A 12,852-nucleotide genomic window follows, 5' to 3' on the forward strand; every position below is an offset into this window, starting at 1 on the left:
GCACCAATCTTTAAGATGAGAGGAAAGACAGAAAACAACTAACTTTCCCCAGTTTGTCTTTACCATCACATATACGACACCTACAGACAGAGCCCCACCCAGACCACCCTGTCAGCATGATGACACTCACTGGGCTATCGTAGACCTTCTTCCACTCATTCCTGAGGTGAGCCATGTCACGACGCAGACCTTTGAAGCGCTCCATCTCATCCAAGCGGCAAATCTCATCCCAAGACTTCTTGGGGAGCCAGGTGCAGGGATTTGAGTGAGGGTTGTCCAGGCCCACACCACCCGTCAGAAGGAATCGCCACTCCCCTTCATCCACCTGCAACATTGGTTACCATAATGTAACTACTGAAGTGTTAACACAGCAGACGATTTACCAGAGTTGTCTATTTAAAGTGGCTTAAAGGTTGACCATTTTAGGGATTATCTTTGAACTAAAATTCTACACAAACTGAAAAGACAAGATACAGATTATTTATAAAATCATAAACAGGACTGGTAGTGAGAATATGAGGTGAACTAACTTGTTTGATTAGCTACAGTAACCACTTATTAACAAACCAATCAAAAACAACATTTAACATTCTCAAACATCTATGGTTTTTAAGTGAAGTTAGTCTCTATCTGTATATGTGTGCAGCATGTGTGTATTCCCACCAGCTTGTTGTGCATAAGCAGATTGACACTGAGGCAGAAGGAAAAGAGCAGCTTGTCCTTCTCAAACAGTGAGCGACACACGTTGACGTATAGCGCATAGGTAAAGTGGTCTCTCAGGATCTGTAGTCTGAAGACGACATATGCTTGCATTTAATAATTTCATTCCAAACCAAAGAGAACTCACAAACTCATCCTCACTCATGCATTATTACTCAACATACATCCCTTTTTTAATGGGTTTTAAGTCAAATATGATCTGTTGAGTGGAAAGGAAGCTTGGTGGAATGACTTGAAGGAACATGTATTTGGCGAGTGCATTTGTCAGCCCTGCTTACCTCTGTTCCAAGTCGTCACTCTTGTCTGAATTGTCGATGGAGCTGATGAAGAGGTTAATGAACCAGGTGAGGGAGTACTGGTACATGGGCTCAATGTTAGCCAGGTCAGCAATGGAGAAGAACAAGATTGCTGAATGCACGGCGATGGGTGTGTAGCCCATGCGGGTCTCATCAATCTTCTTCTCCGTCACCTCGGCCACAGCCTGCTTCTCCGTGATCTCATTGGCTAACACTTTGGAGCAGGAGAGGATCTCGACGGCCGTCTCATCCTCCAGGATGTTACCCTCGGAGGAGGACAGCACCTCTAAGATTTTGTCCTCAATCTCCTTCAGTTGTCTGGCAAAAGTGTGAAGACAATTTGACAAGTCTGCAGTTTACACTTTGAAGAGGGACACATTTTGTTTGATTAGCTGAAATGAAACTGGTGTGTGCTACTGTACCTTTTGTTCTCTGCTCCTTGCAGGATGAGAGCTTGTTTCTCTTCCTCCAGGTCAGGCCTTTCACGGGCCACCACAATACCAAGCAGCTGGTCTTGGATGCCTTCTGGGGTGATCATGAAGTTCAGAAGGGTCACCTACAGCAGAGAGGAATAAAAATACAAAAGACATACAGTACAGTATATAGACATAAACATAACCAAATGAGTGTGTGTGTTTGTTATGACTTAAGTTAACTTTGGGGATACACACCAGAGTCAAGACTAGTTTACTTGGGACAGCTTGTCCAGTTGGGAACAAAAGCCATATCCCCAACTCCTAGATAAACGTATGTGTGTGTGGGGGCAGGCCTGTCTTATCCCACCCTCGCTCTCAGACATTTAAGTGAGGTACTTTACAGTGCAGTGTTGACCATCTTGACTTCAGTGCTGTACTTCCCACGAACCTCCTATCCAATCAATTCCAATAACCACTCCAGCCTTGGCAAAGCACAGGTAGGATGCATTTACTTTTTTTTTTCTTTTCCGTGAAAAGTGTGGAAGTGTGTCTTTTACCACACAGCCTTAGTCATTCTGCTCTGCACTTACCCGTAGGTTAAAAGCCTATATCTGCTATCTACTCTCTGCCCTAATAAACGAGTGCACTTCTCCGGGGCCTAATTTCATTTCTATTGATGCCGCGGACCCACTCAGCTGGTGGTAAAGACTCAGAGCCCATATAAATCTCCCATTTGGCCTTTTCACACATACACCCTCCTTCTTTGCCTCCCTTCGTCCCTTGAGCTCCTTAAGGGCTGGTTTACTCGATGCTTGCCCTCTTGTATTTGAAAGTATTGCATTTCAAATAGGGCTTAATGGATATAATGGAAGCCCCATAGTGTACTCTACTGTAGGCAAAAAAAAAAGACTTAAGCAAAAAGGAAAAAAAAAAAAGATTGAGCCAGTTTTGAAAAATGAGTTGAATCTATCTAATAGCTGCCCATAAAGAGCGGGGCCCTGCAAATAGATGCTTGAAATGTGATCTTCAGTAATGCTTTCCAACCCCTTGCCTCTCTGTAATGCAGTTTCCTTTAATGCTCCTTTTCTTGGAATTCTTTTTTTTTTCTTTCATTTTGGAGACTGTGTTCCAATGGGGAGGTTGTATCGGTGAATGATGATTCAGTGTTGCTGGGGTAAAAAACGTGCAGCTGTTTGAGTGATATGATGCAATAAGGGGGAGCCAACAAGAAAAAGTAGGGCTCACCAATCTGTAGGGAAAATAAATCGTCCTTCGGAATGAAGGTCTAAAATAAGTCTCTAGTGCAACTAACAATCTGCTGCTGAGTTTAAACTTTAAAATAAACAAGACTAAAGGCCGTTGCACACCAAGTCCATATGTTTTGTGTGTGTATTTTTTAATCCAACAAAAACTGCATTGCACAGAAACCTTGCACACTGAGTTCGATGTGTTTTATTGTTCTATGAGAAATTCGCTGTAAGAGACAAAATAAAAGACACATTTGCTCATTTGCTTCTCCACACTGGAGTTACCTCCCTAGCTTTTGTCTCTCTCTCCCCTCATGCATTTGGCACCGTGGTTATCTAAAGGGGCTAAGCTGTCCTTCCTCTCTGTCTCCACACTGTTGCTCTCTGTCTGTGTACGGTCCACATCCTCCTCCTCATCATCATCATCCACCTGAATAGTACTATCTGACCTGTTGAAAGTAAGCTACCTGAGTTTTGAAATGATTCTGTGCACCCCGTTCCTCTCCCTTGTTGTACATGTATGTGTCCCGCAGGTAACGCCACATTTCCTTCACTGCTTCTTGGTCACACAACTCTCAGGCTTTTGACAGATGCAAAAAAATGCAGAAAATCAAACCTGTTTTGAAAACTTGAATGACGGAGGAGAGTTTCGGAGTCAGTGTGCATACATGGTGGACACAAAGTGAGGTCATATATAAGAGTCTATCCATTAAGCTAACTGCTTACATCATTGCTAACATGCACAAAACTACAACAATAACATGCCTTTATTTTGAAGATATAATATCTATCAGGTTATTGATCTTAGTTCAGCGTGTTACCTTGCTATGATTTGCTAATTCGTGCAAAAAACTATGCAAAGCTGAAGCTGACAGGATAGTCTTTAATTTTGCAGGTAATCTGGTCATAAATCAAAATATTGGATAAATCAGTCCAATTTTTAATTGATGATGCTGCTGAATGGAAAATAAATGGATTACCAACATGATTACAATTCAACCTAAAGGGGACATGAGTGTATGGCAATCCAAGGTTTTCCCTGGGTTTTTTCGAGACCAAGGTGGCAAAGGCCTCTGGCAGGGGGCATCTTGACAGCTGTACTTTTAGCTTGAGCTTTACACTGCTGACTTGTATAATCATGTCCTGTGATTTTCAGCCTTCTATGATTATTTTTACCCTTTACAGCAGGCACATCCTGACAGCTGAGAATATTACTGTCAGGTATTGTCCCCCCTCTATTAAATAGGAAAATAGGCTGAAAATCACAGGAAAAGGTCTGTTCTGACGATACAAGTCAGCGGTCCTGAAATGTGTGTTTCTCTTCTATAATACACATTCTACATCTCGGAGGCGACGTCTTTCCACATACGGGCTTCCTTCACCTTTCAAACGGGGCAGAGCTCTGTGGGAAACAGTAGGAGAGACACAGCCTGAGGGGGAATCAGGATCTGACACAACACCGCAGGGAGAAGCAGGTCCATGGAGCTGTGTCATAGGGATACACCATCTGGGAACCATGAATATCTGTACAAGATTTTGTGCCTATCCATCCGGTAGATACTGATGTATTTCACTGAATATCTGACAGCTTTGACCTTCTGGAGGTATTAAAAGAAAAGTCAGAGGTTTCATCTGCTGACTTTGACCATGAACGTCCATACAAAGTTTCAGGGCAATCCATCTCATGGTTATCGACATATTTCCCTGTGGATCAAAGCAGTAGACTGACCAATTGACCAGCTGACATTGCCATCCATAGCATGGCTAAAAATGCTTCCCAAACCACAGGAAACCCAACATTCTGACAAGCCAGACCTATCACATTAATAACCTTTCCCTCACAAAAAATGTTTCAGGTTGCATTCTACCAGCCAAAAACACAGTGCCCCATATAAACAGTTACACTTCAGCGATAAAAGAACTGCACTGTAAGTCAGCTCTATCATTTGGCTTAATAACAATCACAAAACAAACTGGTTGGCTGTTGCTACTACGTGTACTGGAAACAATATTTTTAAAGCAGAGGAATGCAGATGTCTGGTGGCTCCTGCAAGAGCTTTTATTGTATTGAATTCTTCTATTAACTTCTGTTTTAGCAGCAGCTTTGTTGTGAAAGATACATCTAGCTAAGGTACCAGCTCCATCTGCATGGAAGGGGTGGGTGGAGGAGGCGTGGAGGATTGCACACAAAGGGTTCATTGCGACAACACTGACACCTGCTGCAAACAGCTAAGGCATGTGGCAGACTGTCAGGAAATGCTCTGATTACTGTCACACCTAAAGGTGTGTGCAGGCTCTTGTCTGTCTGTCTGAGTATGTTTTTGTGTGTGAGACCAGGACCAGGTCTGTTTGTGTGTCTCAATTTTGTATAATGTATACAACAAAATTAAACAATAGGGGCTGTGGCAATGATATGCATTAACGTTACTGCGGTACTGAAAGCCCTGTTGCCCTATCCCTCTTGTCAGCAAGCTGACCAGTTAAATTGGTGGCAGACCATTAAAACATTTATCAAATGTTACCATTTGAATACAGCAAAAAACGCCCCCAGTATAGTGTTCAAGTATCAGAGTCACTGATTTTTCATGTTAATAATAAAAAAAGAGTTACTACAAGTTAAAGCGAGTGAAAGTGTACCATGATACTAAAAAATATAACAGTGCCTGAGGCTGTTTCCCACTGCAGTACCTTGACAGAGGTCTCAGGCAGGTAGTGCGGGTTACGTAGCTTGGTAGTGATGTAGAAGCGAAAGTGGGGAGCATATTCAATGGTGGAGTCTCCCAGGCGAATACACATGGCACCACCTTGTTTAAAGGTCTGTCTCAGCAGCAGAGGCTCCAGGATAGGGTCCAGCTCCTCACCGACATTCTCCAACAGCACTTAGGAGAAAAATGTTCAGTCTTTATCAAAATGTTCTAATCAGGGGAGGCTTACTCTTTTCAGTGCTTTTCTTTGTACTCACTTATTAACAAGCAATCTCGTATGAGACCTAATTGGGCACATTTTGGCAGCCGAAAAACTAATCAACACAAAGCATTTTCCCCACATCATCCAAATCTTAGCATCATTGCACTGGTCCCAGATCTCTTTTAGAATACAGTTTTAATTATTAATATTTACTTACAAGGCTGTACATTGCCTTCCATAAAATTATATTTCTAGCCCCTTACATCCTCAAACACCACTCAGATCTTTTAGCTGCTGCAGAGTCCGAGTTAATAGGGTAATCCCGCTTTTGCTGCCCTGCCTCCTAGATCTTTAACAGCCTTTAATTTAGCATTACTATTCAAAACATAATAATGTATTTACGCATATGAAATCTTATGATTTTTTTTGTTTAGCTTGTCTTAATTTGTCTCTTTTACATGTTTTACTTCCTGTCATCGTTTACATGTTCCTGCCTCTGGGAAGCACTGAACGATGACCTCTGTGCAGCACATGCGCAAAACAAAGAAATCAGCGAAGCAAGTAAAACATTACCAGTTCCATCATTATTAATGTGATTTCACATTAAGTATGATAATGCTGTTCTCATGTTAAGAGCATTAACCCATCTATAATTGACATTATGCCTGAGGTATTAACAAAGTTTTTATACAGCACTCAGAGCCACTGACAGCTGATGAACTTTCTCTCCCAGGATAGTGAACCAAATCAGGTCTTTTCCAAATTACTTTGGAGCATCATTTTGTCCTGGTGCATCCCTAATATTTCAGCAGATTAAACAGTGCTTTATATCATTTAATAAACATAAGTCTCGCCTATTAACAGACTTGGCAGGGAAACATTTGTTCACCCACGCTAAAATAAAGAATACTAGTACATAATCAGGATTGTAGGCTGCAATACAAACAGCAAGAAACTGTAAAACTGTGAAGTTAGCGGATTGGCTGTGGAGGGTGGAACTGTAGCCTCTGGGGACTATTTTGCACCCTGCAAGGACGAGCTACTCTCTGAACTGTTAGCCTTGCAATCTGCCAGTAAGACCCAATGGCTGGCTGAGTTAGGTCATTATTTAGATGTCTTTTTAATGGCTGTGTAGCTGTCTCTGTCTGTTTCTTAGTCTAATTCCTCCCTTGCTGTTCCCTTTCAAACCCCCTGAAAATCTTACAAGACTAAAGTATGAGGAAACACACACTGAACAAAGGCAACACAAAGGAAAGTCCCTTCTGCCTAAACATGTAAACATGACCCTGATACTGAGCATGAAACAAATAACTTATTTATCCTGTGCTTTTGTATGATTTATAGTAATTTGATATACTAATGGTGCAGCAGACCTAAATAAAGGTTTATTGGAACATCTCACTCAGAAATATTGCTAATATGAATTCTTCCACAGCAGAACAGAGAACAAAGGAGACAAACAATCCTTGCACAGCAATAATTAGTCCCTGTGGTATAGAGAGACCTCAGCAGGCAGTAAGAGGAACTGCAACTATGTGAATGAGGCACAAACAGACTAGGCAGCCACAGCAGAGGCATCAAATCAGAGAGAGACTAATGCTTACCTGGCGTGCCAAACTGGATGCAGTTCTCCAGAGTGCGTACAAAGTCAGCGTCACTCAACTTAATGATACGCAGGCCATTGGCCTTCTCCATGTTTTTCACCCATTTGTTGGCCTGGCCCTGGGGATCAATCATTAGAGGCCACCGCCTTGCATTACTGCAAACACACACACACACACACACACACACACACACACACACAAAGAGTAGCCAGTTATCAAATGGTGCTGCCTTGTCAGAGTGACAGATCCTGTGACTGTTAACCATGAGACATCACAACAGCAGGGGGGATGTTGGAGGATAAGAATTGAGATGTCGAGAGGAACGTGGGGGTGAACATTCACTCTGAGCACAGTTAGCTAGATAGCGCACAGTTGGGTATCACACCAGGGGCCATAGTATTGTGATTAAAAAGCAATGTTGCTGCTTCATTTACACAAACAAGCAGATGCCTTGTGACTTTTTTTTTTTAACTTTACTTAAAGGGACACTTCACCTCAAAATCAAAAATTCCTCCTTTCCCTCTTACCTGTAGTGGTATCTATCAACTTAGAATGTTTTGGTGTGAATTGCACAGTGTTGGAGATATCGGCCGTAGAGATGTCTGCCTGAACTAGATGGCACATGGCTTGTGAGTGATCAAGACTCACCTAAAAAAGAAAATACATTTGAAAAACTCAACAGCAGCATCTCTTTCCAGAAATCATGACCTGGTTACTCATTCCACAGACCTTGTTGTGAGCAGTTCACATAGGAACTATTTTCTTTCAACCATGTCACCATGCAGAAGAAAAAGTTCATCAACTCATGGATGAGAGGCGTGTCCTTGCGACAGCACAAGATGTAAACATTGATGGCATCCTTCATGGCTGAACTGTAACGTTAGCAAGCTCAGTGGTGCTAGATGAGCTAGCAGTAAATGCACACTTCCTTCTGTGTGATGATACGGCCGGCAGGTGTAGTTCAGTAGACAGAAAGTAGTTCCTACATAAAACTGCACACAACAAGGTCTGTGGATTATCTTAAGTAACTGGGTCATGACGCCTGCAAAGAGATATTGCTGTTGAGGGTTACAAATGGATTTTTTTTGGTGCTCTGAGCACCACTAGCCAAGTGCCATCTTGTCCATTATATTGGAGAGAAGGCAGACAGCTATATGGCCGATATCTCTAACACTCAGCAACTCACACCAAAACAATCTAAATTGACAAACAGCAATGTAGGTAAGAGGAAATATATGTATTTTTGAATTTTCGGTGAACTGTCCTGTTAAGGTTGACTCAGACAATGTTACATGGACTTCTTATAAAGGTTACAAAGTTCTGTTGTACAGTTTTTTATTGGAGTGCATGGATCTGTAGTGGGCAAACCAATCTTGAGCCTTTAATAAAAGGTAAACTATTGTGATCCAGATACACCAGCTGTCAAACACAAAACTGCTTTTTGTTAAAACACTGGAATCTGTTCCTTTTGCACAGCAAGTGAAAACTGATGTGGCATAAAAAATAAATAGCAGCCAGCACTTTCATTTAAGATATTCACGCTCAGAGTAAGCAGAGGCCCTTTGGGTATTAAAAAAAAAGATCGATTGCTTTACCTCTATTCCAGCAACAATTTGCTGTGGTACCACGCCTCGAAAAGGCTGCTTTTATGAAAGGTACATTTGAAAGCCAGTTTTCAGTTTGTGTTCATGTCATTATGTAATTTTGAGACCCTGTCCAAATCTTGTCCAGACTTTTGTGACACAACAATTCAAGTACAACTTTATTATAAACTGCACTGTACAGCGTTATTTTATAGGAAAATATAAATTTTGTATTAACACTAGCTGCCGGCAGATGCTCAATATTAGATGTCCCACAACAGGAGCAATAAAACAGTGGCTGGAGACATCCACAGTTGGTGTGTTTAACTCTTGGCAATACAACTAAGGAAGCATTAATATATATTCCTCCCCAGCGAATGGTTATGCCTTTAATACTCACCTGATTATGATACCGTTGTCTATGGAGAAGCTGTCTGATGGTAGGCCAGCGATAGTCCATGCACGAATCTTTACTGGATCGCCCAGAGAGTTCATCAGAGACATGTTGGGGGAGCAGGGGATCTCTTTGCTCCTGCAAAGGTTCATCCACTCCTCTGTCTGATCCTGGAGAGATGAGGACATCTAAAGGTGATGACTTCATTTTAACTTAACTTTTAACTTACTGCATGTGGAGAACAGAACACGTGCACTAACTTTCAAACAAATAAGAGCATATGCTTGTAAATAATAAAGCTTTGCATATAAATGATAACTGATTCACTCTGCCCCTTGCTGTTGTCCAGCATCACAATGACCCTCCATGTGACAAAGTATAAAAGATGACCTTTAAACACTGGCTTGGTCCTGGAGACATGAGGCTCAGCAAAAGGAAAAGGCAAAGCGCCTTGGTACCTCCAGGGTTCACTTTGCACTAAACTGCTCTCAAGCATTTGGCTTTTATTGGTCTGAAAATTGTCTCAGAGTATGTTAAAGAGGCCTAAATTAATTATGATCTAAAACCCTTAAAAAGACTTTATATAAACACAGGCAGAAGGAAAACACAGTACTGTACACTTATCAAGTGTGTACCAAGTCATATTATGTAGTGGTGATACAAAAATCTATGCAGCTGCAGGTCTTTAAAGGGACATTGTGTAACATTTTCAGTTGTTTATTGGCAAAAATTGATGTCTGCATTCATAAATGTGTCATCACTGGTGTACTATTACCTCCACCAATAATCTGACTTATTCTCGTAAAAGGAGAATTTCGGATTTGCTTGTACATTGTGCAGGTAAGTCGTCTGTGGGGTTCCATAATGTTTCGCCATCTTGAGAATACATCCGCCAGCAAGGGACATACAGCCCCGCCTTCGGCGTTTTCGTTGAGAGCCAGGCCAGCACTGCGTGACTGAGGAGCTTAAGGAGAGGAGCAAGAGGCACTTTGCTACTACCCTGGCAAATTTGAAACAAAGTCCCACTCTTTGAGCATAATGCAGGATCATGCATATGCAGCATCATGGGAGACGGAATCTTTGTCGCCAAGAAAGCACAAATGGGAATAGAAAAGGCAGCGTGACCGGTGAATTAAAAAAATGAGGGTCCACATCGGGGTAGCCTTTCTCAGGTGGAGAGAGCTGCTGAAAGAGAATGGTAATGCAATTGTCAGTCACATTGCCTTTTTGACTCCCTTTTGCGCCTTCTTGGCGACAAGGATTCCATCTCCCGTGATGCTGCGTAATACGTGATCCTGCATTATGCTCAAACAGTGGGACTTTGTTATGCTGCAGTAGTGCCGGGGTAGTAGCGGCGCTGGCCGCTAACAGCGGCTAACAGCTGTTAGCGGCGCAGTGTTGCGAGGAGAGGGATGAGGTGTGTGAGGTTGAGCCACTTGTCAGTTGTCAAAGGACAAGACGTGATTGGTTTGTTTCGATTTACACCCACCCCAACAGTCCTACGTTGTAAACACAGCCAGCATGGTGAGGAGGGGGTTTGTCAACTTGCGTCCCGTGTGTCTGTGTAGGAGCCTGAATGAGTACTCCATGAAGTATCAGATGACATGGTTTCATCAACATTATCATAGCTTTTTGGTACACAGCGACTACCGTTGTTGCAATACGCGTTTGAAACAGTGAGGCACTAGAGTGCGCTATCCGTTTGAATGCAATATATGATTTCAACGTTAGACGGGAGAAATTCCTACACACTATGGCTTTAAATAGTGGAAGTAATACGTACTTACGATCCACTTCCAAGTATGCACCACCTGCTCCCTTAACTGACCTGTCTGTAGCTGGAGGTGAAAGCTCCCAGGTAAGCCACTATGCCCGCTGAAATGAGGATGTCCCCAGTCAGGTTGTTGTAAAGCTCTCCAAGATTAACGGCCATTTCGCTCCAGCGTGTCTTCTCTCCACCCAGGCCTCCAATAAGCTGCTCAGCTCGCTCCAGCTTCTTACTGCACAGATCCACCTGGAGGACATCAGAGGAGGCGGCGAAGAAGGAAAGCACAAATGTGTCACACTGTGGCTGTTTTTTCCAGCTCAAGGAGCAGAATGAAGGCCATGCTTGCCAGAGCAAGTAATAAACAAAATGTTAAACCATATTCAATCCCACAAATAGATGTAAAAAGCACAAACCTGATTCTCCAGGTCAGCTTTCTTGTTTTTGTTTGCTTCCAAAGTCTCCTGAAGCTTTGAGAGTTTATCTTGGACCTCTTTGAGGGCAGCCTGCTTTTTCTGGAGGCTCTCCGTGGCCAGCTTCAGCTCCCCCTCAGCCTGTGCCAGCTTTTCCTTCTTTGGTGCCACCACCTTGGCCACTCTGAGGATGGTGTAGTAATTAGACATTTACAAGATAAGGAAGCTCCTAAGAGGTGTGGGTTCTTAAATCATTAAGATGCACAAATTTGAGCCAACAGTAAAATGAAAAATCTAGATAAAATTGCCAAAATACAGAAAACAAACTGAAGTGCTTTCTATGAACTTCACTGTATACAGAATTTTGTTGGCACATACAACCTTTAGCTTCAATAAATGCATGTAACATTTAAGACTGTCACAACAATAATGAACATTTCCCTTTAAATAATCTGCATCTTGATTTGGCTTGTTATATTAATCACTTAGCATATGCATGGTAGGTAACTTGCTGTAGGAAAATGATTATTCCCGGGAAGTTACCGATAGCCAAGCTTCATGTTCCTCACTTAGACGAATGAAAAGCTCTCTCAAGCTTTGTGAATATGCATCAGTTTTTATAAATAACACAGGAGGAAAAGAACATCACTTACTTGTCGTACTTGTCCATGGCGCACACCCACTTACACATGCCTTCAGCTGCAGTGGAAGCAGTTCGAATCTTCTCTGGTACAAAGTCTGGGTTGGTGATGTACTTGTTGCGAATGATAGCCATGAGATTTGGTGGGATGTTGTCCTTGTCATACTCATGGAGGCTTTGGAGAAACCTCATGTCTCCCAGAAGCTTTTTGGCCGGGCCCCAAAAGTCTTCCACTTTTTTACCGGGGCCTGAGGGGTCAGGCACACGATCTGGCTTGATGCCTTTGAGAATACAGATTGCCTCCATCACCAGCTTAACAGCTGGAGGTGGACTTTTCATGGACTTTACCACTGTGATATCCTGTTCATAAAAAGAACCACATTTATTTGTTGCCGTCTTAACAATTCTATTCCAGTACAGCTAGCCTTTGAGTCAATGCTCCTTTTACCTGATTGGTGAGAGTATTCAACGCAGACAGGGCTGACTCCAGGATGGGCATGGCCTCAGCCAGGTCAGCATCGCACTCATCCTTGATGGCCTTGGCAGCCATGGCTTGTTCGTTGGCCACGGCCTCATCTTCTTTCACCACCTTCTCTGTCTCAGCCACCTCCACAGATTCATGCTCAATCACCACCATCATCTCATCTACCTCCTTGCTGGCAACAAGCAGCTGTGGTTGTAAAGCCTCCAGCTCAACTTGCATAGTGGCCACCTGGTTTGCTGCTGACTCTAGCTTCTCAAGGCCCACCTCATAACGACGTTTCAGCTTCATTACCTCACTGGGCAAAGGAAAAAGAAAGAGGAGGAAGCGCTGATTTTACACATGGAAACTGGATTTTGTCTTTTGTTTGTTACACCTGACCTGGA

The 12,852-nt window shown here is 42.7% G+C and overlaps 1 protein-coding gene across 2 annotated transcripts in view; it reads right to left on the bottom strand.

The window, feature by feature from the left end:
* dnah7 (dynein, axonemal, heavy chain 7) overlaps positions 1–12,852 on the bottom strand; it is a 104,761-nt gene that overhangs the window by 20,304 nt on the left and 71,605 nt on the right. For both annotated transcript variants that reach the window (XM_049594381.1, XM_049594380.1), the window contains exons 44-54: positions 12,434–12,764; positions 11,999–12,345; positions 11,349–11,529; positions 10,996–11,181; positions 9,174–9,337; positions 7,191–7,345; positions 5,368–5,558; positions 1,439–1,572; positions 999–1,334; positions 664–790; positions 131–325 (exon numbers count right to left, since the gene is read on the bottom strand). In XM_049594381.1, the coding sequence (XP_049450338.1) occupies positions 131–325; positions 664–790; positions 999–1,334; positions 1,439–1,572; positions 5,368–5,558; positions 7,191–7,345; positions 9,174–9,337; positions 10,996–11,181; positions 11,349–11,529; positions 11,999–12,345; positions 12,434–12,764 (2,347 nt within the window). The remainder of the gene's footprint in view (positions 1–130; positions 326–663; positions 791–998; positions 1,335–1,438; positions 1,573–5,367; positions 5,559–7,190; positions 7,346–9,173; positions 9,338–10,995; positions 11,182–11,348; positions 11,530–11,998; positions 12,346–12,433; positions 12,765–12,852) is intronic.

This window comes from Epinephelus fuscoguttatus, linkage group LG13 (genome assembly GCF_011397635.1).
Source record: "Epinephelus fuscoguttatus linkage group LG13, E.fuscoguttatus.final_Chr_v1".
Taxonomy (NCBI): domain Eukaryota; kingdom Metazoa; phylum Chordata; class Actinopteri; order Perciformes; family Serranidae; genus Epinephelus; species Epinephelus fuscoguttatus.